The following is a 23959-nucleotide window of genomic DNA, read 5'->3' as shown; positions in this document are numbered from 1 at the left end:
CGCGCCCTGCTGGTTCAGTGTGTCACACGTGCACCGCTGTGTTATGAGAGCACCGCTGAGTGAAACCGGAGCAGACCGAGCCGAGGAGCTGCAGTACATGCTCAGCACTCCGACCTCTCCACTCAAAATGGCAACGTCTCGGACCATCGTGTGCTTACTCAGAAATGACCTGCGCCTTCACGACAACGAGGTAATTATTGGAGTTGGGAATGAGCCTAGAAATGCCTGCCTCGAGTGTAATCGCAAGACTGCAGACCGATTTACAGCACACAGCCCTTCTGCTGCTCAGGCTCACCACTTCCACAGGATAACACTCAGTGCTGTACAGAAGCTGTTGACCATTGCTTCGTTAGACAGATAGTAGTCTGAGCTAAAGGTCAGGACTGTCCAGTAGGAGGAGGGCTATCGCTACCGTATAGTCTTCTCACTACCAGGCTGGGTTTGGTATCTGTTCGTTCCGCCTTAAACAGCGCAGCACTTACATTCATGCGCTGCCAGCTCAGTCCTCCTGTAGTTGACCCCCATTGGTGGTCGTAGTGTAGTAGGAGGGGCTTATGTGCTGTGGGGCGTGTGTGTACCGGAAGACCTCGTTTTATTTCTATCGTTTATCTTTTGTTTACTCATTGATGTTTATTTGTTTTTTTATTCATTTATTTAAAAAATATTGTAGGACAATTTTATTTGATAAAATTATTTAAATAACATTTTATGCTATTATTTTCTGTGAGGGAACTTTTAGTGGTATTAAACATTTTTAACATTATAATACTTTCTTTATTCAGACGTTTTTAAATTATTGGCTGGTCTTCTACTCTAAATAGTCATTCGATAAAGATGCTGATGAGAGGAGCTCAAAGCTGTGTGGTGCAATAGTGGGCACTTGTGTAGTATATACTGTATGTATGTAGGAAACAATATTCCAATATTTAATATTAATATTCCAATAATTCCAAAGTTTTTATTTATTTTTTATTTATTTATTTTGCTTTTTGTCCACTTTCTGATATATGTAAATTTGGCAGTTGTTGTTTACATTATATTAAAATGTCCTGATGAATGGACCAATAGAAATACTCTTTTTACATTGACTTCCATTTTACATTGTTTTTTTCCCTTTGTACAGTAAAGTTGCCATTTTGTAGATGTATGTGTAGGTATATGTATATTATACTGCACTACAGTAATCTTTGATTTATATGCTACTTCTTATTGAGCAATAATAAAGGGCCCAACCAATTCTAAAATAATTAAAACAAATAAAAATGAAAGGCCCCATATAATAGAAAGCTGATTTTCTCCCTTGTAAATAAAGTAAAGGATAAAGGGAGGCTGGGTAATAGTCGTGTAAAAGTGAGTTATGACAGTTATATTTTCTTAATAAGGTTATACATTATAAATTCACTGAAATTTGTCTGTAAGTCAAATCCTGTTTTGTTAAACATGCAATAGGGTACAAACACTTCAAGAAAACTGTTCCCACAGGTCTTCCATTGGGCTCAGAGAAATGCTGACCATATAGTTCCTCTCTACTGCTTCGACCCACGTCATTATTTGGGTACCCATCACTTTAATTTCCCCAAAACTGGTCCCTTCCGTCTGCGCTTCCTACTGGACAGTGTGAAGGACCTGCGAACCACACTAAAGAAGAAGGGCAGGTAGATCAAGTGTGAAGTACATCCAACTTTACAGACCTCAGAAAGACTAAATATCATATTACGCATACCAATCAGCCAAAACATGAAAAACTAAGATTTAGTAGGTCCTCCTTTCACTTGCACTTTTTATCCGGCTTCCAGCTAATCATCTTCAAAAACCAACTGTTCACTTGCTGTCTAATTTGTACATACGTTGTAACAGGATAATAAATGTAATTCGCTTTACCAGTCAATGGTTTTAATGTTATGGCTGTTTGGTGTATCATGTATTGTTACATTCTTTAGTCTTTGACTATTATGATGTTTTTGATGATATTTATGCCACATTACTCACCCATGTTGTCTGTTTTATGTGGCTACATGCAGCAGTCTAATAGTTAGACAGGGAAAACCTGAAGAGGTTGTGAGTGATTTGATCAAGCAGTTGGGTTCGGTCAGTGCTGTGGCGTTTCACGAAGAGGTGAGTTTATACTGGCCCACTTGCCTTTACTGTACTTTACAATGCCACCGTTCATTGCCACTGAGAGGCTGTTCTGATGCAACTGGTTCTGTTTTACAAGACATTAACAGACATAACTGGCCAGTGGTTCACGTATATATCTCCCTGTTTTCCTGTTAAAGGTGACATCAGAAGAAAAGCAGGTGGAGAAGAAGCTAAAGGATGTGTGTTTCAAAAACAAGGTCAAAGTTCAGACTTTCTGGGGATCCACGCTCTACCACAGAGATGACCTCCCATTCAGCCACATTGGAGGGTAAGAGGTTTAGCAGTGCATGCAGGCTAGCTGCTGCATGGCAGAAAGCTCGGTGACAGTGACGTCACTGTCATCCAAGCAACACTTTTTATTAGGGGTGTAATGGTATGGCGAAGAATACCCACTATGCACTACTATGGTAAATACGGTCATTCAAGCATGTGTCCCCACTCCCTGCTCTTAGTCTCCCCATCTCACTGCTGTATGTAGAGACTGTGACTCATATATGACTGGTCTTTATTTTTTTATCAGCTGAAAATAAATAATTATGTGTTTATGAAACTGTGGGGGATCGGACAAGGACGGTGTGTCGTGTGTTGTTGGACAGCTGTAGGGTGTGTGTGTGTGTGTGTGTGTGTGTGGAAATACATGTTAGCATCAAACATGCTAACCTTTACATTTTACCGCTTAATTCACCAAAGGCCTTAGAGGGGTTATAAACACTATGTGAAACAAACTGTAACTTGAACCACTGCCTGTTGGGTTAGCCTCATGTTTGTTTGTTTGTTTGTTTGGCAACTCGTATCAAGCTGTGAGGTCCAAACCACAGTGCAAACCAAACTGTGACTTTTGTAAACCCCTACTTTTTAGTGCTAGTGCGCGTTAAATGCGCGTTAGTGCGGCATTAAATTAATTGTCAGTGTATATATATATATATATACCCCTGGTTAAATGACACGTGTTGTTAATTGCTTTGAAAATACACATGCTTGGTATTTCTGGCTCCTGGGCTCCCATACAGGTGGGGACTGTAATTCATTTTGCTCCACTGCCATGAATACAAATAACAGCTCCCCTCATGCCTCATAATGTACTGGCATTTGAGAACAGATACAGATATTTAATAATAATAATTAATAATAAAACAGTAAAATTTACTGTGAGTTAAATGTTTGTGGGGTCCTCATTGAGGTTTTGGAGTTTTCCATTGACCCTTCTGAAAAAACCTGCATGTCCAAATTGACCAAATTGATCAACCAGCTTTACCAAACTAGTCAACTAGCATGACCAAATTGATGACCAGCTTGGTCTAGTTGGCCATGCTGATAGACATATTGGTCAAGAGTTTTCGCCTAGATGACCAGCTTTTCAACCACCTTATCAGTCACAGAACATCTAAAACCAGATATTTCCTACAATTCTTGGATTTTACATTTCCTCCTTTACATTCCACTACATGATGCCATCCAGGGCAGGTTCCCCTTTTTCAGTTCCATGGATTCACATAATGTTTGTTCCTCATGTCTGCTGTCATGTCTGAGACTCAACCCTATAGACATAAAACCTTTTGACAGCTAAATAACTGTGAATACCCCTTAAATTCTGACCTTCCTCATACAGTCTTTATGTTTCCCCCTGCCAGACTGCCTGACGTCTACACTGCGTTCCGGAAGGCAGTAGAGGCCCAGAGCAGGGTGAGGCCTGTCCTTCCCTCAGCAGAGCACATCAGGCCCCTTCCCTCAGGCCTCGAGGAGGGCCCCATTCCAACCTTTGAGGACCTGGAACAGACAGGTGATTTTCAGGGGTGTAATGGTACATATAGTTGTAGGCAACGGTTTGGACTCTTTGTTCAGAACCAAAAAATATATATTGTCGTATGCAAAAATAAGGGCACCACTGGTCAACTTAATATGTTTTTTGGATTTTCTAAGTGACTTTTTAAGCATTCAGATTTAGCAAATGAACGGTACTTGTGCATTATGTTTTTTAAGCATATTTGTTCACTTAGTTTTACTTAAAACATAAACAGTACAACAGTACACACATTTTATCAGTGGTGCCCATTATTTTGCATGTGACTATTTTTTGGGTTCAATATGATTTTTGATTTTGAGATCACAATTCAACTGTATTTTCAATATTATGTATTAAAATTATGTTATTTCAGAGCCTAAAATGAACACTTAATAGTGTTCTCCAATGGAACATCTTCAGTTCCTGCCACACCCTAACTAACTAAACCTCAGAAAACACAAAATAAAATTGTGGTGTGATTTTAGACCAGTATGAATTCTGAAATTTCTAACAGACATGGCCGTGCAACATTTTCTTATTGTTATTAAATGTATCTTCTGGTAAATCTCTGACTTGCACATCTGGGCCATGTCCTTTCAGTTCGAGCTGTCTGATGGTGGATTTAGAGCAATTACACAGACTGGATCTTTATCCAGACCAATTGGCCAATCAAATAATGACAAATTGCACAAAGCTTCCCTTGGGTAAACAAATCCAGCTCCAGTAGAGCTTTACCTTAACACCACACATCTAGCTATATAAGTATAGCTGGGTGTTGTGAATTGCTGTGAGAATTGTGGTTGCATTCTGAGCTGATGACTGTTGACACTTTTGTTCCAGAGCCACTGGAAGACCCTCGTTCTGCTTTTCCATGTCAAGGTGGAGAGAGTGAGGCACTTGCAAGGCTAAAACATTACTTCTGGGATACAGTAAGTCTTTTATGTTTTTTTAACAACTTGTACTATACACTATAGTCATTTAGTGTAGAGTGTATTTATACTTTTATTTTTTCCCAGAATGCTGTTGCTACCTATAAAGAGACCAGAAATGGCTTGATTGGAGTCGAGTACTCAACTAAGTTTGCGCCATGGCAAGTTGAACCAGATTCATTAAAATTTCCAGTTACACCAATGAAAAGTTGAGAGCTTTACTTTCAGTAATAAAAATGGCTGTTTAAAATGCCACTTTTAACTGTTCTTCTGTAGGCTAGCTGTGGGCTGCATATCTCCAAGGTACATTTACGAACAGATTAAGAAATACGAGGCTGAGAGAACTGCCAATCAAAGCACCTACTGGTGAGTGCAGAAAAGTACACCATTTATGATTAAGTAATTAATCATTACTTAGTAGATAAGCATTAAGTACATTTTCTCATGTAAGTCAGTTGATATTAAAATATGTTTATGTCATTAAAAACACAATGCGTACATTTGTGGTCAGAAACATACATACACTCATTATGGGCATGAAACTGGCAAAATTGCACCATGATCAGGTGCTTTTGGTAGCCATGAGAAGCATTCGGCAAAATTCTGGTTGGATATTTGACCACCCTCTTTGGCATAATTGATTGATCAAATTGACTGTGCCAAGGTTTCAATAAGCATAGTCCACATATATTTGGTAGGGTTGAGATCAAGACTTTGAGAAGGCCTGCCCTCCTCCTTCTTCATTATTTCATTCACTTTATGTAATGTACTAGTTCCACTGGCAGCAAAACAGCCCCAGAGCATGATGCTACCACCACTGTGCTTAACAGTTGACACAGTGTTCTTGGCGTTGAATTGTAAACATACCTCTGGCCATTGTGGCCAAACAGCCCAATCTTTGGCTCATTTGATCATAAACCCCCAGAAGTCTATTTCATTGTTTTTTATTCAAACTTGAAAGTGTTGATTTTAGAGGAGGGTCATCTTTCTTGGACAGCAGCTTCTTAGTTCATGGCAATGTAAAACTCACCTGACTGCAGACAGGGACACTGGTGTACCAGCATCTTCTTGGTAGGTCTTGGCTTTGTGGTGGTTTTCATTGCTGACCATCCAGTATCCTCTAAACTGAGGTTGCTAGTTAATAGTCTTTTTCCAAACCCTGGCAAAGTGGCTACACCTCCTCATAGCTTGTACAATAGCTTGAACTGCTAATCTTGGAATCCACCGTTGCTTAACAATGAATGAACAGATGTTGAGTAGAGACCACAAGATTGTCTTCATGTAAAATCTGAGGAGTGAGGTTGCACTGTGTTTAAAAACCTCTTTATTCGGTTGTTTCAGGGTGATATTTGAGCTACTGTGGAGGGACTACTTCAGATTTGTGGCTTTGAAATATGGAAACCGGATATTTTACTTGAATGGTGAGTGTTGATTTTTCAACTTCCCTCAATAATGTAGCCTTCCTTGTTTTCACACCCTCCTTAGATCATTTTTGGTTCCAGTATGATTTTTAAGTGCAATTGTTGGATAAAAAGGGTGTAAATTAAGTAATATATGGGAATTTTTAAACTGTGTCACATATACCCCCCATGGATTTTTTTGTGAGTTTTGGTATTGTTGTTAAAATGACCACAGTATTATATTAAATATAAAAAGTGGGCTAAACGTATGTCAAAGTGAACGTTATTGTTTAGACTATACAGCAGTAGTGCATAGCTAAACAAGATTGCGTTTCTCCAGGCTCCAATGTGCAAATATAACACAAAAAGATTCCACTAGATAAGCAGACATATCAGACAGCACTGACAGACATAAAATATACATAGAATAGAATAAATAGAATAAAAAATAAATGATTGCACATAATAAGACTGCACCTTTACAGTAATTATTGCGCTTGTTTACTGTTATTATTACACTTTTGTCAGTGTGTTTAATATCCTTGTCTTTAAATTCTTAGTGTCACCACAACGTTACTAAAGGTTGTGTATTTTGGTATTGAACTCATTAAGGTCTACAAGATAAACACGTGCCCTGGAAGACAGACATGAAGCTCTTTGATGCCTGGAAAGGTAACATGCAATAAATTGTTTTCTGTCACTACAGTACAGTACATGAAACTACTGAATGCATATCCACATTGGGATCAAACTCAGAATTTACTTTGCCTTGGCTAAAGGCTAAGGTTTGTTCAAAGTGTTCAAAACATCTGTGTTATGTTTCTTCACCAGAGGGCAGGACAGGGGTGCCTTTTGTGGACGCCAACATGAGAGAGCTCTTTTTGACTGGGTTCATGTCCAACAGGGGGCGACAGAATGTCGCTAGCTTCCTCACCAAAGACCTAGGGCTGGACTGGAGACTTGGAGCAGAATGGTTTGAATACCTACTGGTGAGAATTGCATGTTTCATGACATGGTTAAAGCTGCACTAAAAAGGTGCCTTGAGTCGAGGTGAATTCATAGATAGAACACATGACATTAGCTGTTCTGTTTGATATTGTGTTATTATTTTGTTACTGTAAGTATATTACAGTACTCTTTTTCAGAAGATATTGAGGATATCTTCAGTACTGAAAGGGCAGGTTTCATTGTAAAGAGGTTTATGGTTGATGATATGGTTCCAATATCGCTGTGCATCCCTAATATGTATAGCATGTTCTTGCCAGATTGGAAGATTAGCCCACCACTAATCATCACACATGCTCGCCTTCAGTTTTGTTATTTTGTTAAAAAATAAAAATAAAATAAAACTGTTGATGTAACACGTTTTATTCATATTCAACCACAAAGCGCTGTTCTCTGTTGAACTACAGGTGGACTATGACGTGTGCAGCAACTACGGAAACTGGCTGTACAGTGCTGGAGTAGGAAATGACCCACGAGAAAACAGGAAGTTTAATATGATCAAGCAAGCTCTGGACTATGATAGTAATGTAAGTCCAAAAGGTCAATGTAAAAAAAGGATGTACCGGAATGACCTAATTGAACATTTACATTTACAATTGCATACATATATTTTACATTACATATATTAGCAAAACTGTTGTCTTTTTATTTACTTACTGACAGTAATTGTGTTAATTTAATATATTGTATGTATACATGAATGATACTGAATCAGTTACATTTAAAGCATTGCGTTTGCTAGTGCACCTAGTGTACATATTTTTCTGTTAAGCCTACTTTTCACAGTTTGGCCCTTGTATTTATGTATTCAAAAACTGGGTAGTTGCTTAAACTTTTCTGATAAACACCTCAAACGTCAAACCTCAAAAAGAACACAAAAAAAAACTCCTACCTCCAAAACAATCATTTCATAGATTAAGACAAAGTTATTACCTTTACTGCATGTTAATTGGTAACTTATTGTACTTGTGTTTCTGTTTGACCATTCATTATAAAATGTTGACACAATGTAAAGGACAGCTGCTGTGTGTGCAGGGAGACTATGTAAGGCAGTGGGTGCCGGAGCTGAAAGGCATTACTGGTGGAGATGTACACACTCCGTGGACCCTGAGCAGTGCCTCGCTGTCCCATGCTGGGGTAGCACTGGACAAGACATATCCATCCCCTGTCGTCAAGGCACCCGAGTGGAGTCGGCATGTCAACCAGAAACCAGTAAGAGTGACACAGGCTTTGTACTTAACATTGTCAAGCTTTTAGGAAGTAATATGAAGAAATCATCAGCTCTTAGTGAGTGTTTTACTTATATGTGTAGAAACATAGTGCATTGTATTGTTTATACGATAAAATAGAATAACAATAAAAGAAGCAAGCCCACAGTGTGGACCATCCCTTTTCTTCCTCTCCACTTTGAAATTTAGGGGTGCAAGGAAAAGCACACTCCTTGAAAATGTGCACAAGCTCTGAGCTAACATTAGATTGAGTGGTAATTATTATAGAAAAATCTATTTTGGGGGACTTTTGGGTAACCCTGGTTATTTTCTTAATATTTAAATAATATATTTATATATCCCCCCTCCCCCCAATTTGTTAAAGTAAGCAAATAAAGTGTAATGTATGTGTGTGTTTCTGTGTAATGTGCTGCTGAGCTAAATCACGCTGATAGGTTTGATACATGTAGGTTTAGCAACAGCATTCACATACAGAGCTGCTTTGCTTTGACTGGCTCACATTTTTTTACATCACTAAAAATTGCTCAGAATTGGCCAAAAGGAATAAATTAGATTTTTTTTTTTAAATGACATGTCCACCCCTACTTTAAACGACAGGTTTAAGTGTCTAGAAGTCATGTGGCACCTACTTTGAAGCTAATATGCGAGTTATGCCGAACGGAAAGTAAGAAAATCTCCACAGTGTAAAGGATTAAAATTGAATTGAATTATTACCTTCGTGTTTTTCAGTCTGGTGCAGTCTCTTCACGAGGGAAGAAGAGAGGGCCCTCTCACACACCACGGCAGCATGGAGACAGAGGCATCGACTTCTACTTCTCCAAGAGCAAGAATCTTTAAAGAGCAAAAGATCACAGAAGGGTTCTGTTCAATAGTTCCACAGCAAAGTCCTTTCCCCAGTCTGCGTTAAATGCTCTTTTTGGGCCTTTACTGTCACTGGTAACAGGTGGAAACATGTAAATAAAGCATTTCTATATGTTTTACTATTAGAATCTGATGTCTTCAATGTCAGCAGAGTTGCTTCATACTTCAGCAATATATGCTGAATTACTTGAATACTTTCTTATATTTTTGGGATTTTTCTCATCCCTAATCAGGCACTTGCAATGAACTCTTTAAGCCCAAGACTTTAATGTTTATCTAAATAACATCAACATTCATTCATATTGATCTTTTGAAATTCAACATTAGTCATAACATTAAAACATTAAAAGGTGAAGTGAGTACCATTGATTGTCTGTTTATAATGGCACCTGTCAATGGGGTGAGATATACATACTTGGCAATAGTGCTGGGCGATACGACCTTAAATCAATATCATGACTAATTGAACACTTTACCCTGATTGCGTTTAATGAACGATTATATAAGCTGATCGAGTTGGCTTGATGTTCGAGTCCTCCATGTTGCTTCCATAGACTAGACAGGGCAGTGTCATGTGACTACACAAGTCAAAATAATTGACATGGGCAAGATTATTGCGACTAGACATTACACACACACACACTGGCACTGCAGAGACTTTTGCTTCTGCCTGCCTCTTCTCTCATAATAGGAAGTGGAGAGTTGTGGCTGTCTATTTAAAGGTCATAGTTATAAGAAAAGAGAAGAGAAACACACCTTCTGAATGTCTGCAGCTACATTTTACATGCAGAATGAAAAGAAAAGGAAAGGACCTCTCACAATCTTCTACCAAGATTCTTACTCAAACACACCCCAATTCAAACACTTGAATCACTTGTAGAATTACCATATATATACAGTACCGGCCAAAAGTTTGGACACACCTTCTCATTTAATGCGTTCTCTGTATTTTCATGACTATTTACATTGTAGATTCTCAATGAAGGCATCAAAACTAAGAATGAACACATTTGGAGTTATGTACTTAACAAAAAAAGGTGAAATAACTGAAAACTTTTATATTCTAGTGTCTTCAAAATAGCCACCCTTTGCTCTGATTACTGCTTTGCACACTGGCATTCTCTCAATGAGCTATATATATATATATATATATATATATATACTTAGTCATACAATGTGTATATTTACAAAAACACATGTACAAGGATTGCATTCAATATTTTAGAAATTTTGTGAGCAAATTATTATTTTTTTCATTCAGATTATCTGCTTTAAGATGTCCACTTCAGAAATGTGATAAATTCTGGATATTTTATTTGAATTTTTATTTAAAACTTTATTTTTGATGGTGTACAGCTTTCTCTGTCATTTTAGAATCATGTTCAGCTCTCTTTATCATCTTGGATTCATCTAACATTCCTATTCACTGCTTCCCAGTGTCCTAATGGTCATTTAAGTCCTGTGCCGTACAGGACCAGCATATTCCAGTCACTGTATGTAAATCCTGTTACTGAAAACACTGATTTCAAACAATTACCAAAGGTAGTGTAATCTCCACAGGCCTACATCTATCACAGACATAAACACCTGCTGAGTTTGCTGTAAGGTCTAAATCTTAGTAATAGCTCTGTGCTGGGATACGTTATCATGTATTCTATAACCTTTAATAAATGTTTACACCTGGCATTCACTTTCAGACACACGGCTGTGTAACACACACAGTTCTAGCAAGGCTCTGTTTCTGTGATTCGCAGCTGCGGCGGTTTTGTTCCCTTGCTATAGGAAGTCCGGATTGTCCATATTTGGCCTTTTCAGCACACGATCCTTCCTGGTCTCACAGGAACCGAGAGTGGAGGGTGATGTGAGCACTGGACGCCCCTCCTCAATGAAGGAGGCGATATTGTCCAGGTAAGCCACGCCCCCTGCGCCACGACTGTCTAGTAGATCACGCAGAAACAGAGCTCAAGAAGCCAAATATTGCTAGCCAATGGCTCTCTGACTAATATAAATAATGTAGTTTTGTAGTACAGTCTTATGCAAAGGTTTGGGCGTTCCTGGTCAAAGAACACATTTTGTTGATTTCGTATACATAAATCCTCTACAAAAAAAAAACAAAAAAAAAACAAAACTTTTCTGCACATTTTAGACACAATTTCTATTTTTAAATTGAACATAAAAATAAATACTATTATTAAAAATTAAAGTATTTTATGTAACATTACTTTTGCACGCGCCACAGTTAATTCATTGATTCACCTTCAGTGGTCCCGATATCTGGATGTTATTTTGCCGGTGCCATGTGTTGTTGATTTTCTGAGTGTAATTAAGTCCACATACATACATGTCTGGCCTATTTTATATATATATATATATATATATATATATATATATATATATATATAATTACATCCAGATATGCATCCAGATATAGAGAGAGATGGTGAATGAGTGACAGACAGGGTGAATCGATAAGAGAGAGAGTCTGAGTAACATGGCCAGGGGTTCCCAATCATTCACACCTCAATCATTTGAATCAAACACCCCCTTGTTTTGTGTTACGAGTGGAAATTTGATGTCTCTTCTCCTATTGGCTGGTAGCTCGCTGCGTCACCGTGACGCACTGTTAGTTGACGTTTCCTGACTCGGTGGACTCTTTGGCTAAACTTCCCTGAGTCAGAGGTTCAGAAACATGGGTGCTGAGTCGAGGAGCAGCTAATGGTCTACCCGCTGTAGAAAAGTGAAAGTCGGTAAAAGTCTTCAGATCACTCGGTTTTACTCTTCCGAGCTTTCAGCACCACCAATATGGCACTGTCATCATCATCATCATCATCCTCCTCCTCATCTGCAGACATCGACTACGAGGCGATCCCAGCCATAGCGCTGAATTACGGAGTGAGGAAGAAACTGGGGCTGTACCTAAACCCCACCAACACCGTGGCCCCCGACTGGACTGACATCGCCGAGCGCATGGACTTCACTTACCTGGAGATAAAGAACTACGAGAAGAAAGACAACCCCACTCAGACTCTGTTAGAGGAGTGGCAGACGCGACCAGGCGCCACAGTGGGGAAGTTGTTGTCGTTTCTTGAAGAAGCTGAAAGGAAGGATATTATTTCCGACCTGAAACGACTTATAGGTGGGCTTCACCTTTTATCCTTCCAACAACTTAAACAGAAAGAACTGCACCAAGCAGTGTAACTGTAGCCCAATGTAGTTCATGCATCTGCAACTTTTCCAAATAATACTACAGGGGTTATGCATTTACAGGCAAACTGTAGTCTACAAAGATCTTCTCAATTACTAAAATGCTGCCCCACATGAATGTTATGTAATAGGTTTAAAGGAAAGGTTGAAAATATAAAAGTATGGAAGTGTCATTTATTACTATATAATCCTCTATATAATCCCTTATAAGATGGGCCACTGAAGCCAATAAGTACCAATACCAATGACTACTTTGGTATTAAAATGTGAAATAAATGTGATAGAAATGTGCATGTTGTTATTTTTTACATTATGTTTGTTAGTATTTGGTAACTCTTTAGTTTGATGGTTCACTGTAGATGCCACTGTAGACCTCTGCATCACCTGGCCTAAGATGATAAGCCCTAACAAGTAAATTAGAGATCTTGGGAAATGTTATGTAAGAGCTCAAATCTCTGAGGGTGTCCAAACTCCTGCATGGTTCATTTTCCTCCTCTCACTTTTGATATATATATATATATATATATATATATATATATATATATATATATATATATATATATATATATTAATATATTGCATCTTTACCTTGATGCTTTTTGGAGATCAGATCAGCTTCTACTCCCTTAACTATTCGCAGTAACAGACATTTTGACCAGGGGTGCCCAAACTTTTACCTGCCACTGCCACAAGTGCCCACCTTCTCTTTAACTCTTTAAACTTTTGAATTTGTTCAAATTGTTCAATGCTTATATTTTCCTAAACCAATACCCTTCATAAACACACTCTCTAGTAGGGCTGAGTGATATGACAAAAGACAAAATCAGTAGCAGCAGATTCTTTAAAACTGCTATTCAGATACTCTCCCATACTGAGGACAGTGATTTCTATTCAACATCTGCTGCTCTTCACCTAATTCAGCCAGTTCAGTCACACTGTAATGAAACCTGCAGTTGATCAGTGTTTATTAAGCACTAATAATATCCTGATATGCTTAGAAAAGCATATTGTCTGTCTCAATAACAACATTTATCACAGTACCATAAAATATAATCATATTGCCCTAGCATTAACCTTAACCCAAAGTCTAAAGCCAAGGCCAATCCTGATCCCAATTTTAACCCTAAAACAGTTTGGTAGCAACTTGCAAATAATGATTTGTTTGGGACAGTGACCATCTGTTTGAGATACTGATGAAGTGCTAACAGTTTCAGTTCTGTACAGTCAAAAATGACCAGTGATGCACCTGTTAGTGCTTTCAGAGGGTCCTTCATTTAGTTTTGTTGGAGGGTTAAAGGGAAGTGGGTCTATGTGGGCCTGTCTATGAATTCTGCAAAATGTTTTCAATTTTGCATTTTTGATTTGTTTATCTATCAGTTGCACAGTTTTCAGTGTTGAATGTATCAAAGACAGATTCCAAACACGTGCTAAAGGATTCGGGTCTGATTCTGATCTTTCCTGTGCTGGTGTAGATGAGAACTGCAGGAAGTATTTGGAGCAGCCTGTCCAGGTTCCAGTGGTGGACAGTGGACACCAGGACCGAGGCCTCACAGTCCGCGACAGTATGTAGTGCAATGTCTAGTCACTTTGAACTGATCTCTGTGTGTTTAGGAGCAAGACTGAGTGCTATGGTGGTTCACCTTGAACTTCTCAGCCAGTATGTTGCATTATTTGTACAGATTAGTAGCAATATTGGTATATTAGTAGCTGTGTTCATATTCTGTACTGTATACTGCATCGGACCTATTATGAGTGCTTACTTGCATATGTTTTTGTCTTCAGGCCACATGCCAGAGATGTTCGATGCTTTCATTTGCTACTGCCAGAGCGACATCCAGTTTGTGCATGAGATGATTAGGCAGCTGGAGCAGACGGAATACAGCCTGAAGCTGTGTGTGTTCGACCGCGATGTCCTTCCTGGCACGTGCCTGTGGTCCATCACCAGTGAGCTCATTGAGAACAGGTAAGTCTCAAACATATGGTCTTTTCTCATGGTGGATCCTCTTGTTTTTGCGTCACAGACGATACAGCATAAAAACACGCCTTGCGTAAAAGTGAGTCGCTGAGCAGTCTCTGTTGTTTTGCTCTTTAGGTGTAAGAGGATGGTTGTAGTCATATCTGATGACTACCTGGACAGTGATGCCTGCGACTTCCAGACTAAGTTTGCCCTCAGTCTCTGCCCAGGTAAGCTTTCCTGCCGCTGATGCATTTTACAGCCTTACCACTCACTCTAGAAATATGAAGCCTTATTTCGGTGTATAGTGTCTTGATTAACACTTCCTGTGATCTCTTCCGTTTCCTATCGTGTAACAACTACAACTTAATGAAAGTGAGAAAAACACTCAGTTAGAAAAATAGATAAACAAAACTAATAAGTTAAAGAACATTTTTAAATAATTGGCTGTGATAAGTTGACAGGGTTGACAGTTTTCAAGGCAATTTACATTCCCTTACTGATCTCTCCTTCACAGTTGGCTTAATATATGTTTCTTAAGTGAGGTATTTTTAAAGGCCACTTAATATTTATATCTTTGAAAGGCTGTACAAGCTTTATAATTATTTAGGTTTGTTATATTTTATTGTCTGGCTCTTATTTCAACATTATTGTCATTAAGTCGATTTTTTCAATTACTAACTTTGAGGGCAAAAACATCTGTCACATCTGTAGTGATAATATACTAATATATTAATAAAAAAATGATGATTAGGTAGATACATATATAGACAGACAGAAAAAAAAGAAAATGAAATCGTATCCTATCCTGTAACAAATCCATCCAGAAACAGCACACACCCACACTGTGTGATGTTGTTATCTTTGTGTTTCTTCCTGTGGGGTAGGAGAGTGTTTGTGTAGTATGATCACGATAGCCAACGTATACATGCTCATCTTAAGTGAAGAACTTCAATTAAAATGGTCTTTTTAAAGTCTAACAGATTTTAAACAGAGAAATCTGGCTATAAGCGGATTCTCAAAGTTTCAATATTAGAAATGAAGGAATACTATTGTGCCGTTTGCAGTATGTGCAAAACTACTGTTTCAGTAATTTCAGTTTCTTACTTTTTGTACTTTTATGTGCATCACAGATTATGCACTGAATAAAATCAGTAGTGGCAGCCGTAGTAGTCACCATGAAATGAGCTCAACTCATCTGTATTCTTTCTCTTGCTGTAGGGGCTCGCACCAAACGGCTGATCCCTGTGGTATACAAGCCTATGAAGAAGCCATTTCCCAGCATTCTTCGCTTCCTGACTGTTTGTGACTACACCAGGCCATGTACGCAGTCCTGGTTCTGGATTCGATTGGCCAAGGCCCTCGCCCTGGCCTAAACACCACCAATGGTTCACAGCCAGGGTAACTGTGACTGCCAGAGGACTGGGATCTGTCTGTGATGTTGTTTACATGCAAGGTTTTCTAGGATGCCTCCTCTAGTAGGTGTCCTGAACACTTTTTTGCTTTCAGTGTAATGTCAGCTGTGAAAAGTGACAGAAAAGACAGAAAAAAACACATGATTTTCACCCATTTCTGTTTTAGAAAACACTGTAGCAATGATATGCCTTTTCATGTGTTTTGTATAAAGCATTCAGATGAAGTCTAGAAGAAACTGCCACAAGTAGCTCTTAAAGTTTTGATCGTAAGAAACAGAAGAGGGAACGAAAATGTAATTTCTGCAGATTAAATCAGAAAAACACGCTCGCTTTCATCTGTTCTAGTGAAAACTTTTTAATGAGCATTTAAGTGTGTTTAACCACACTAAACCTACATTTCTGCTGGCAGTACATTCAAATCTTTGTCTGTGTCCCTTTTAATATCTGGCCTCAGAGTAGTAGGTGAGCTGCATGTCCATGTTGGTCACAGAAATACACATCAGTATGTGGAATTGGAGCTTATGGAAGCTACAGTGTTTCTACCACTGTATAAGAAAAGCTCCATGCTACCTTTATTGTTGGATGCACTGCAGTAGTTTCTGAACATGCATGGAATTTAGAAACCAGGTCACATTGTTATGAAAAATTGGAGAAATAATTGGGGAGGAATAAGGAAGAACAAGGTTTACGTGGTCAAACAAAATGAAAGTCTATGAATTTTCAACTTCAACAGCAGTTTTTAATGGAGAAGAGCTGGTAGAACGGCAAATAACTCATTGACGTAGAAGGGTTAGTGATTTGGCTACATTCCATTTGAGGCAAGTCCAGAGCTGAGTGGAATAGGCTTGTGCAAATGCTTAGTGAATGACTCATCCAGCCAGTTTTTTTCTCACACATTTCCTTACACTTTGCAGTCAGGCTAGCTTCAATGTCAGGTATGTTTTACAAATAGTCTACCTAACCAGGGCACCTGTTAATACGATACTTTTAGAGTTTAGAAAATGAATCAAAAATGAAGCTCTGATAGGCTGGGCGTCGACACTGAATAAATAAGCCCCTTGCAGTTACCCTCAACACTTGATTTGTAGTTTCCGTTTTGACTGCTACAGTCTTATATCCTGACATTTTACATATTGCTTTAATCAAAATCATTCATCTGGATCTTATTCTGTTATTATTCTGTTATAATTATAGTCCAAGCAATGCTTGTAACTTCTCACTGGATGTAACTTGAGCACTTTCTCATGAGGATCTCTTGTTGACAAATAATTCTGCCTTTATCTATGAGTCTGTAATCTGTAAAGAATTCAGAACAGCCTGTTTGCACAATTCATCTTCCATCTCATTTCAGCTTTTTAGCTCTTTAGCAGTGACACAGAGGTATAGCAATGATGTAAATGTTCTGTAAGAAACGTAGTTCATGTCTTCTCATGTTTCATAGCATTCCATTTTATACTTCCTTCACTGTGAAACGACTTTTGTATTCGGTTACAACTGTAATTCTTTCTTAATAAAACATCTCTTGCAAACACAGCAATATGTACGCTGGGTTTCAGTCATGTCCACTGACCACATTCACGTAGCCTGATTGCCACATCTCACTTGTTCACAATGAGGTTGTTGTTGTCCATATCAGATGTGTGTGAATCAGAGTGTTTGTCTAAGGTACGGTTATGGGAATTGTGACTGTGGCTAAATCTTAAGCTCCAAATGAGCTCATATAGCACTCACCATGCTTTAGACACTGCCAAATTACACATCTCAGTAATACTCAGTGATGTACTAGTAATTACTACACATGCCATATTTCAGAGCAATTGTTTTCCAAGCCATTGCTTAGTAATATGTAGTCATTACTAATTCTCCCTACCATGCACTAACCAAAATGGGTTCTATATGGTACTGAGAAATGGTTCTTTGGCTCATTGAACCCTTTTTGCTGCTATAGAGAACCGTCTACAAAAGGTTTTTCATCAATCAGATGAAGGCTATAAATAAATGTTTAAACATCCAGTCTCTTTGCATCCAGTTGTTATGGCTTTACATGATTCTATAGCACCATTGTCTTTACAGACGGATCTTTGAAGAACGGATCTTTGATGTATTAATTCTGATGTTACCTCATGCTGTGAAGTTAAGCTTTTAAACCCCAGACATGATTCAGTTCTTAAAGGTGCATTCTGACCTAAAACTAGCATTCATTGTTATGTTATATAATAATCTGTAGTGTAGCATAGCATCTCTCAGGTTCAGCATTTTTATCACTTTATATTCTCCCAGCATGTATTAAACTAATATGTCATGCAATCACTGGGAATCCTCCCACAGTGCTAAATAAATTCAGACTGCTAGCACACTCACTGATATGATATTCAGCTTCCTAGCAGCAATATTAGTTCTCTGTCTCTCAGCATTTGCCGGCTAGAAGACAAAATGAAAACACCCTCAAATATTTTAAAAGTATTTGTGTTTTTCCCCCCAAAATTCCTTTCTGCCTTCAAGATATATCATTCGAAGGTGGTTGTCCATCTTTAAACTGGAAAATCTCACTCCAGTGACTAATACATCACATAGAAAACATCACGTAGATGTAGTGCGTGCCTTTTTAAGCTTGAGTATTTAGTATATAGCTATAGCAATGTATTTATTCAGTTACTTCTAATATTTAAGTAGTACATGCGTGAGGAAGTGACGAGTGACCTGCATATAGGCCTCTAGAGTTGTATTGTATTAGACTTGTATTGTTGAGAATGTTTTAAAATGTGTTTTTTGAGCTGATATCGTTATGATATTGCATGTAGAGTGATCATGTGTTGAGAATATGAAAGAATTGGGAAATACCCTTCGGTGGTTTGGCCTCATGAGTTTCTATTTTAGTGTAACACCCATGACATATTTATGACTTTAATTTGCATAACAATTATTCAACAGATCATTAAACCAATCCTTCATGAAATGCAAATGGGTGTGTTACAGCAGGAAAAACACTTAAATGTGCAGGGCAGGGACACCAAGAGCAGGTCCAGAAAACGCTGTAATTTATTAATATTTATTTTTGGCTGAGTGTTTCTTGAACGTATTTAATGTTCAGCTTATTTGATTATTTTTACCAATTTTCCTCTCCAGTTCTTTAAGATAGCCAAGAATGAATCAACCCACACTCCCCTATCACATGTAATGCCCCTGACACTGGGAGTGTGAGGACTGACACATGCCTCCTCCAACACATGCATAACTAGCCACCTCCTCCACCACCTTTTCCAACTTCCACTGATGCAACGTCACCAACACACTCGCTGAAAAGTGTCAGGTACCTAGTTCTGATGCATCTGCTAGCAGTGGACACCTGTGACTGCCAGCATCACACTGGAGTGATGTAAGGAGAGAGAGAGCTATCTACCCACCCAGACAGAGCAAGGCCAGTTGTGCTCTCTTGGGTTCCGGCCCAAGCCAGAATGTTTATGATTATATTATAAAAATAAAGGTAACGTGGACATGAGCTAAGATAAGATACAAGATAAAAGTAGGATATTTCTCAAGAGCATTGAGGTTTACAGTGACAAACACTTCCTGTGTGATTGTGCAGATGTGTTGCTTGGTGTGTGTAGAGAGAAGTAGTAGTCGAAAGCGATCAGTGACATGAATACACTCCTTTACTGTAGCACACTTACACACACACACACACACACACAACTCAGTTTGTGTGGAACGCAGTTCAGCACAGCGCTGACACTAGCACTGATTGCACAGCCAGATATGCAGCTGGCCGCACAAAGGAAAATATAACCTGGCTGAATGCGGGTGATAAATATGTTTTGACCGCTCGTTTTTGTTCTTTTTTCTGGACCTCTTTCTGCTTGCTTTCACAGGCATTATGCAAACAGGTTTGGTCAACCCTTCTAGGTCTCATAGAAACTCTAGGATGTTAATGTGCATTTATGCACCAAAAACAGCCATAATTAATGTTTCCATTATCATTTACCAGCCTCATACTAACTTCAGTATGAGCGGGTTAGGCTAAACTACTGTAGGCTGAATAGACAGGCATTTGCAAATATAGCAGCTATATGATATATGCAATGTGTAATGATGTATGCAATGGATTCAGTTTTTGCGGCTTAGTTTCCATACAATGACTGTATGGACTCGAAAACTATGTTTTGAAGCTTTAGCATTGTTTACATACTACATAATTGTTTTTTTGTTTTTTTAAGAAATCACATCCTTTGCCCATGATGATCCTTTTGCACTGCTGCAACTGACTGGTGTGCTCGCTTGTTTAAACGTACAGCAAATCCCGTCACGTGGCATCTGCGATGTCCTGGGTCGAGTTCATTCTAAACGAGGGGTGCTCATAATATTCTAATGTGATTATGACAGTGGGCCCAATGGCCATTGATGCCAGAGGGGAGCGGCGACTCCGGCGAGTGGTACAGCGCAATCAACGTGCCACGTTGACCTCTATAATAAACACCTTCCATCACCCAATACAGCTCAGGCCATGGCGTCTTTGCTAGAGTCATCTGAGCCAAATGTGGTTGTTCCCACTATGAGGTAGGTGGTCATAATATTCTGAGATGACTGTACATATATTAATGTATATTAAGTATAAGACTTTTCTTAAGGTGATAAATGCCAGTACTGATTTTCCTCTGATGGTGGGCCTGTGGAAAAAAAATGATGACCTCTGCCCCACGGCAGCCCAATGGAGCCACACAGCATAGCATACCATAGCATAGCTTTGTTTTTAGAACTGTTACAAGAACATTGTATAATAAGTGCACCAGGTTTGCGTTCTGAAGTAGCACTTTCAAATTCCTCTTATGACAAGGGGTTGGTTGTAGTCCAGGGGTCGCCAATCTTATCACAAAAGGCCGGTGCAGGTTTTCGTTCCAATAAAGCAGAAGCACACCACCCCTTTATAGATGAGACTGGTGACCCCTGCTGTCTGTTTTCTAGGAGAGAAGAGATGGTAAAGGTCAGTCAGCTAGGGGATAGCATGCAGGCTAACACAAAAACCTGCTTGCATTATCAGCTTTGGCTTCCTTGGCTTCCTCAAAAAGGCTTATTCTAGGGTGTATGTAAACTTTAGGGGTGTAAATAAAATTATTTAGACCGTAACAGTTTTGGGGTTTTTAAAACTGACACATTTTAAAGTTCTGGTTTGATTATACAGGATTTTCTTGTCACTTCCATGTACAGGACTTAACATATTCAACTATGCCACTATGCAGTTTTCCACTGTAGGGCACCTTTAGGGCATCTTTCCTAAAAAGAGGGAACACACTGATCTCTGCAAGGCCGGAGTTTACCACCCCTCTGGAACATCCAGTTACAGCCATGAAGCTAACCTCAACCGACCTTATGGTGTCATTAGCTTCAGCCATTAACTCCCAAGTGTTTGCTGGGCGTTGTAGGGTTTGTGCCACAAGATGGCACTAAACAAATCGGCCAAACAAATCCTGTTCGGCCTCCTTGTGCAAAATCCTGACCAGGATTATTGACTGGAATTTGAATCAGACACTGGTTACCAAACACATACACTTATTTATTTATATTAGATGTAGTTTTGTCTGCTTTATTTGTTTGTAGTTAGTATTGTATATATGACATGACTATTAGCACTGAACTAATATCACTGAAATGACCACAACAAATACTGCATTTATACCAGTATACACTTTAGATATCTATAAGCTTCCATTGGCAGACATCAAATATAAGCAGATAGCACTTCTATCAGGCGTCACTCTCTTGATATTTTTTCTCTAATTTCTTAACTTGCTTGTGTTTGGATTATTATTCTGTTTTCAACGTTTTCCAACAATTATGGATCTAAAAAAAACACAAAAGGTGCCCTAGAATAAAGTACTGTGTTTACTTCAGTGTTGCTGAATGATGTGAGTTCAGTACATGGAAGTGATATACTGTGAACCTCAAACACTGTTGTGACCTTATTCCAAAGAAAGTTAGACATAACCAGACATTCTGGAAACGGGTTGCTACAAACACCAGGTCTCGTGATTGCACCTTTTCTTGTGCCAGAAAGGGAAACTCTTTAAAACTTTTAACTCTTTAAATACCTTTAAAAACAAACTGTACTACCTGTAAAATCCTCGGGAAGTGACATAGTGTGAGGCTAAAAGCTAACCTAGGGTGTTTTCACTCTAGAGCTTTTTTCTGGACCCTGGTCCGCTTCTTCCAGCAAGCTCAGTATGTTTGGCCAATTGTGAAAGATGTTTTTGAGCCCAGGTGCTGTCCTCCTGAAATCTGTGGTTCAGGGTTCGCTTCTAGTGAACTCTGTTGCGGTCCGCTGCAGGTGGGGAGGCTATCTGCTCCAGGCCTCAGGTGTGGGGCTGCGTGATTGGTTCATTTTAGCACTGGACTGCTTGGACGGCATATTGCTTGCCTGGATAAAACCCTTCTTGGCTCCTTGTTTACAGGTGATGCTATACGCTGTTGTTTGCCACCAAAAAGTTTATATCCAAAAAAAGAGAAAGAAAAGCAATAAATGATGAATTTAGGCCCTACTATTTTGCAAAAATGCATGCAGAAAAATTATGTTCAAAATTGTGCACCTGATCCAAGGTTTGTATAAAATTGTTCTTTGTGAAAGCAAACCAATAATAATCCTAGGTGTGCACTTGTGTATTTAGGACAAGCGTGAAAATGCCCCTAATCTTGGATAACTGCGCATCGCAGCGAGAGGACATTGAGTGGACAGCAACACTGTCCTGCAAGCAACACTATCTGGCACTGGGCTTTTGCATGTTTGAGAAATGGGACACACTTGAACACTTACTGGACACCAAAGCACTGAAGTACACAAAACCACAAGAGTGAACTTTGGAACTAGCCGGCCCTCTAGCCTTCCACACCGAGTAAGCAGGAGAACAGACCTGGCAGGCACTAAGAGTAAGTGTGTAGTGTGCAGTACTCAATTTAGGACGCAGCGTGGAGCCTGATTTCCGCCATGATGGATGTTGCAACCAAAGCGCTTCACTGCACATATTAGCATATTTAGTCACATTTTGAGTTACATTTGCTGTAACACAGTGCTGTGCAGCATTTAGTTCATTTAAGTAAGGTACAGATCTGATGGGTCTACTTTATGAATAAAAGAGACTAATCTAGTCAGGCCTATTTCTGAGAAAAGGGATGTAGCTAGCGCTACCTCTCACTCCGTTTTTTATGTTAGTCATGTACATGTCGTGCAGTAATTCGTTTCTGTGCTGAATTTGGTTGAGTTCAGCTGCTGTCAGACTGCTGGCTCGTTGCTCAGTATCTGCGACACGCCGTGTGACTAAACTTCTCGTTCTCTTTGGCCGCGTCTCAAATCGAATTCTAGCTCCCTATGTAGTAATCTAGGCTGTGCCCATGCAGACTAACACCTTTCCACAGTGCATCTCTAAGTGTAGGGATTTATCTAAAAACCAAAGTGACCAAAAACGGAAAATGAATCAAATTGCAGCACTTTGAGATTAAAACAGAAGGGCAAACATGTTAAAAATATAATATATTGTGACACTTTGTGAAACATTGTTCTACTGAATAAACAGATTATAAACCTATCACCCATAACATGAACTGTGTAGCCCCCCCTTAAACCGCCAGAACAACTCTGACCCGTCAAGGCTAAGAACCCTCAAGATCCTTGAAAGATGTCCTGTGGTCTCTGGCACTAAGACGTTGGCTCCAAGCAGTCTGTTAAGTGTGTTCACTATTCACTCGTTCACTGCTCACTCGTTCACTCGTTCACTTGTTCACTGTTCACTCGTTGCTCGGTATGTATATCCCTCCACTTGACATGTGCCATTGGAACCAGGTAAACAACAATACTGATTTCACCTGTCGTCTCAAATGTTTTACTTGAGTGAGGATTCATGTTGTAATAATGCAGAAACACTGCCATTATCGTTATAGTAAACAGTACATTTCACTGTCTGAATTTACTAAAGATTATTTCTCGTAAGAGATGAATTGTGTGAATGGTTAAATCACTCATATTTTATCAGTGTAAAAATGAAATGAGATTTTTAA

At 39.0% G+C, this 23959-nt stretch overlaps 2 protein-coding genes across 2 annotated transcripts; both read left to right on the top strand.

Annotated features, from left to right (window-relative positions):
* The first annotated feature begins 55 nt into the window (after positions 1 to 55).
* Positions 56 to 9465, top strand: cry-dash (cryptochrome DASH). Its single transcript, XM_072688862.1, has 14 exons — positions 56 to 190; positions 1483 to 1655; positions 2022 to 2115; positions 2277 to 2407; positions 3771 to 3919; positions 4763 to 4851; positions 4939 to 5012; positions 5128 to 5217; positions 6193 to 6272; positions 6864 to 6923; positions 7083 to 7240; positions 7664 to 7783; positions 8292 to 8468; positions 9215 to 9465. Exons 1-14 carry the CDS (start codon positions 98 to 100, stop codon positions 9320 to 9322), a joined length of 1596 nt encoding a protein of 531 aa, XP_072544963.1. The 5' UTR covers positions 56 to 97; the 3' UTR covers positions 9323 to 9465.
* Positions 9466 to 11997: 2532 nt separating this feature from the next.
* myd88 (MYD88 innate immune signal transduction adaptor) lies at positions 11998 to 17930 on the top strand. Its single transcript, XM_072688859.1, has 5 exons — positions 11998 to 12482; positions 14023 to 14112; positions 14333 to 14513; positions 14643 to 14734; positions 15726 to 17930. Exons 1-5 carry the CDS (start codon positions 12149 to 12151, stop codon positions 15878 to 15880), a joined length of 852 nt encoding a protein of 283 aa, XP_072544960.1. The 5' UTR covers positions 11998 to 12148; the 3' UTR covers positions 15881 to 17930.
* Positions 17931 to 23959: the final 6029 nt, after the last annotated feature.

The sequence above is a fragment of the Salminus brasiliensis genome, chromosome 1, assembly GCF_030463535.1.
Source record: "Salminus brasiliensis chromosome 1, fSalBra1.hap2, whole genome shotgun sequence".
Lineage (NCBI taxonomy): Eukaryota > Metazoa > Chordata > Actinopteri > Characiformes > Bryconidae > Salminus > Salminus brasiliensis.
This window is presented reverse-complemented; position numbering and strand designations above follow the sequence as displayed.

What these genes read in the sequence shown, in the direction of transcription:
- cry-dash (XM_072688862.1), top strand. Translation starts at nt 98, where the DNA reads ATGCTCAGCACTCCGACCTCTCCACTCAAAATGGCAACGTCTCGGACC. An exon ending in CCATTCAGCCACATTGGAGG is followed by an intron (nt 2,408 to 3,770) that starts GTAAGAGGTTTA and finishes TCCCCCTGCCAG; the next exon opens with ACTGCCTGACGTCTACACTG. An exon ending in GCCAATCAAAGCACCTACTG is followed by an intron (nt 5,218 to 6,192) that starts GTGAGTGCAGAA and finishes CGGTTGTTTCAG; the next exon opens with GGTGATATTTGAGCTACTGT.
- myd88 (XM_072688859.1), top strand. Translation starts at nt 12,149, where the DNA reads ATGGCACTGTCATCATCATCATCATCATCCTCCTCCTCATCTGCAGAC. An exon ending in AGTGAGCTCATTGAGAACAG is followed by an intron (nt 14,514 to 14,642) that starts GTAAGTCTCAAA and finishes TTTGCTCTTTAG; the next exon opens with GTGTAAGAGGATGGTTGTAG. An exon ending in TGCCCTCAGTCTCTGCCCAG is followed by an intron (nt 14,735 to 15,725) that starts GTAAGCTTTCCT and finishes CTCTTGCTGTAG; the next exon opens with GGGCTCGCACCAAACGGCTG.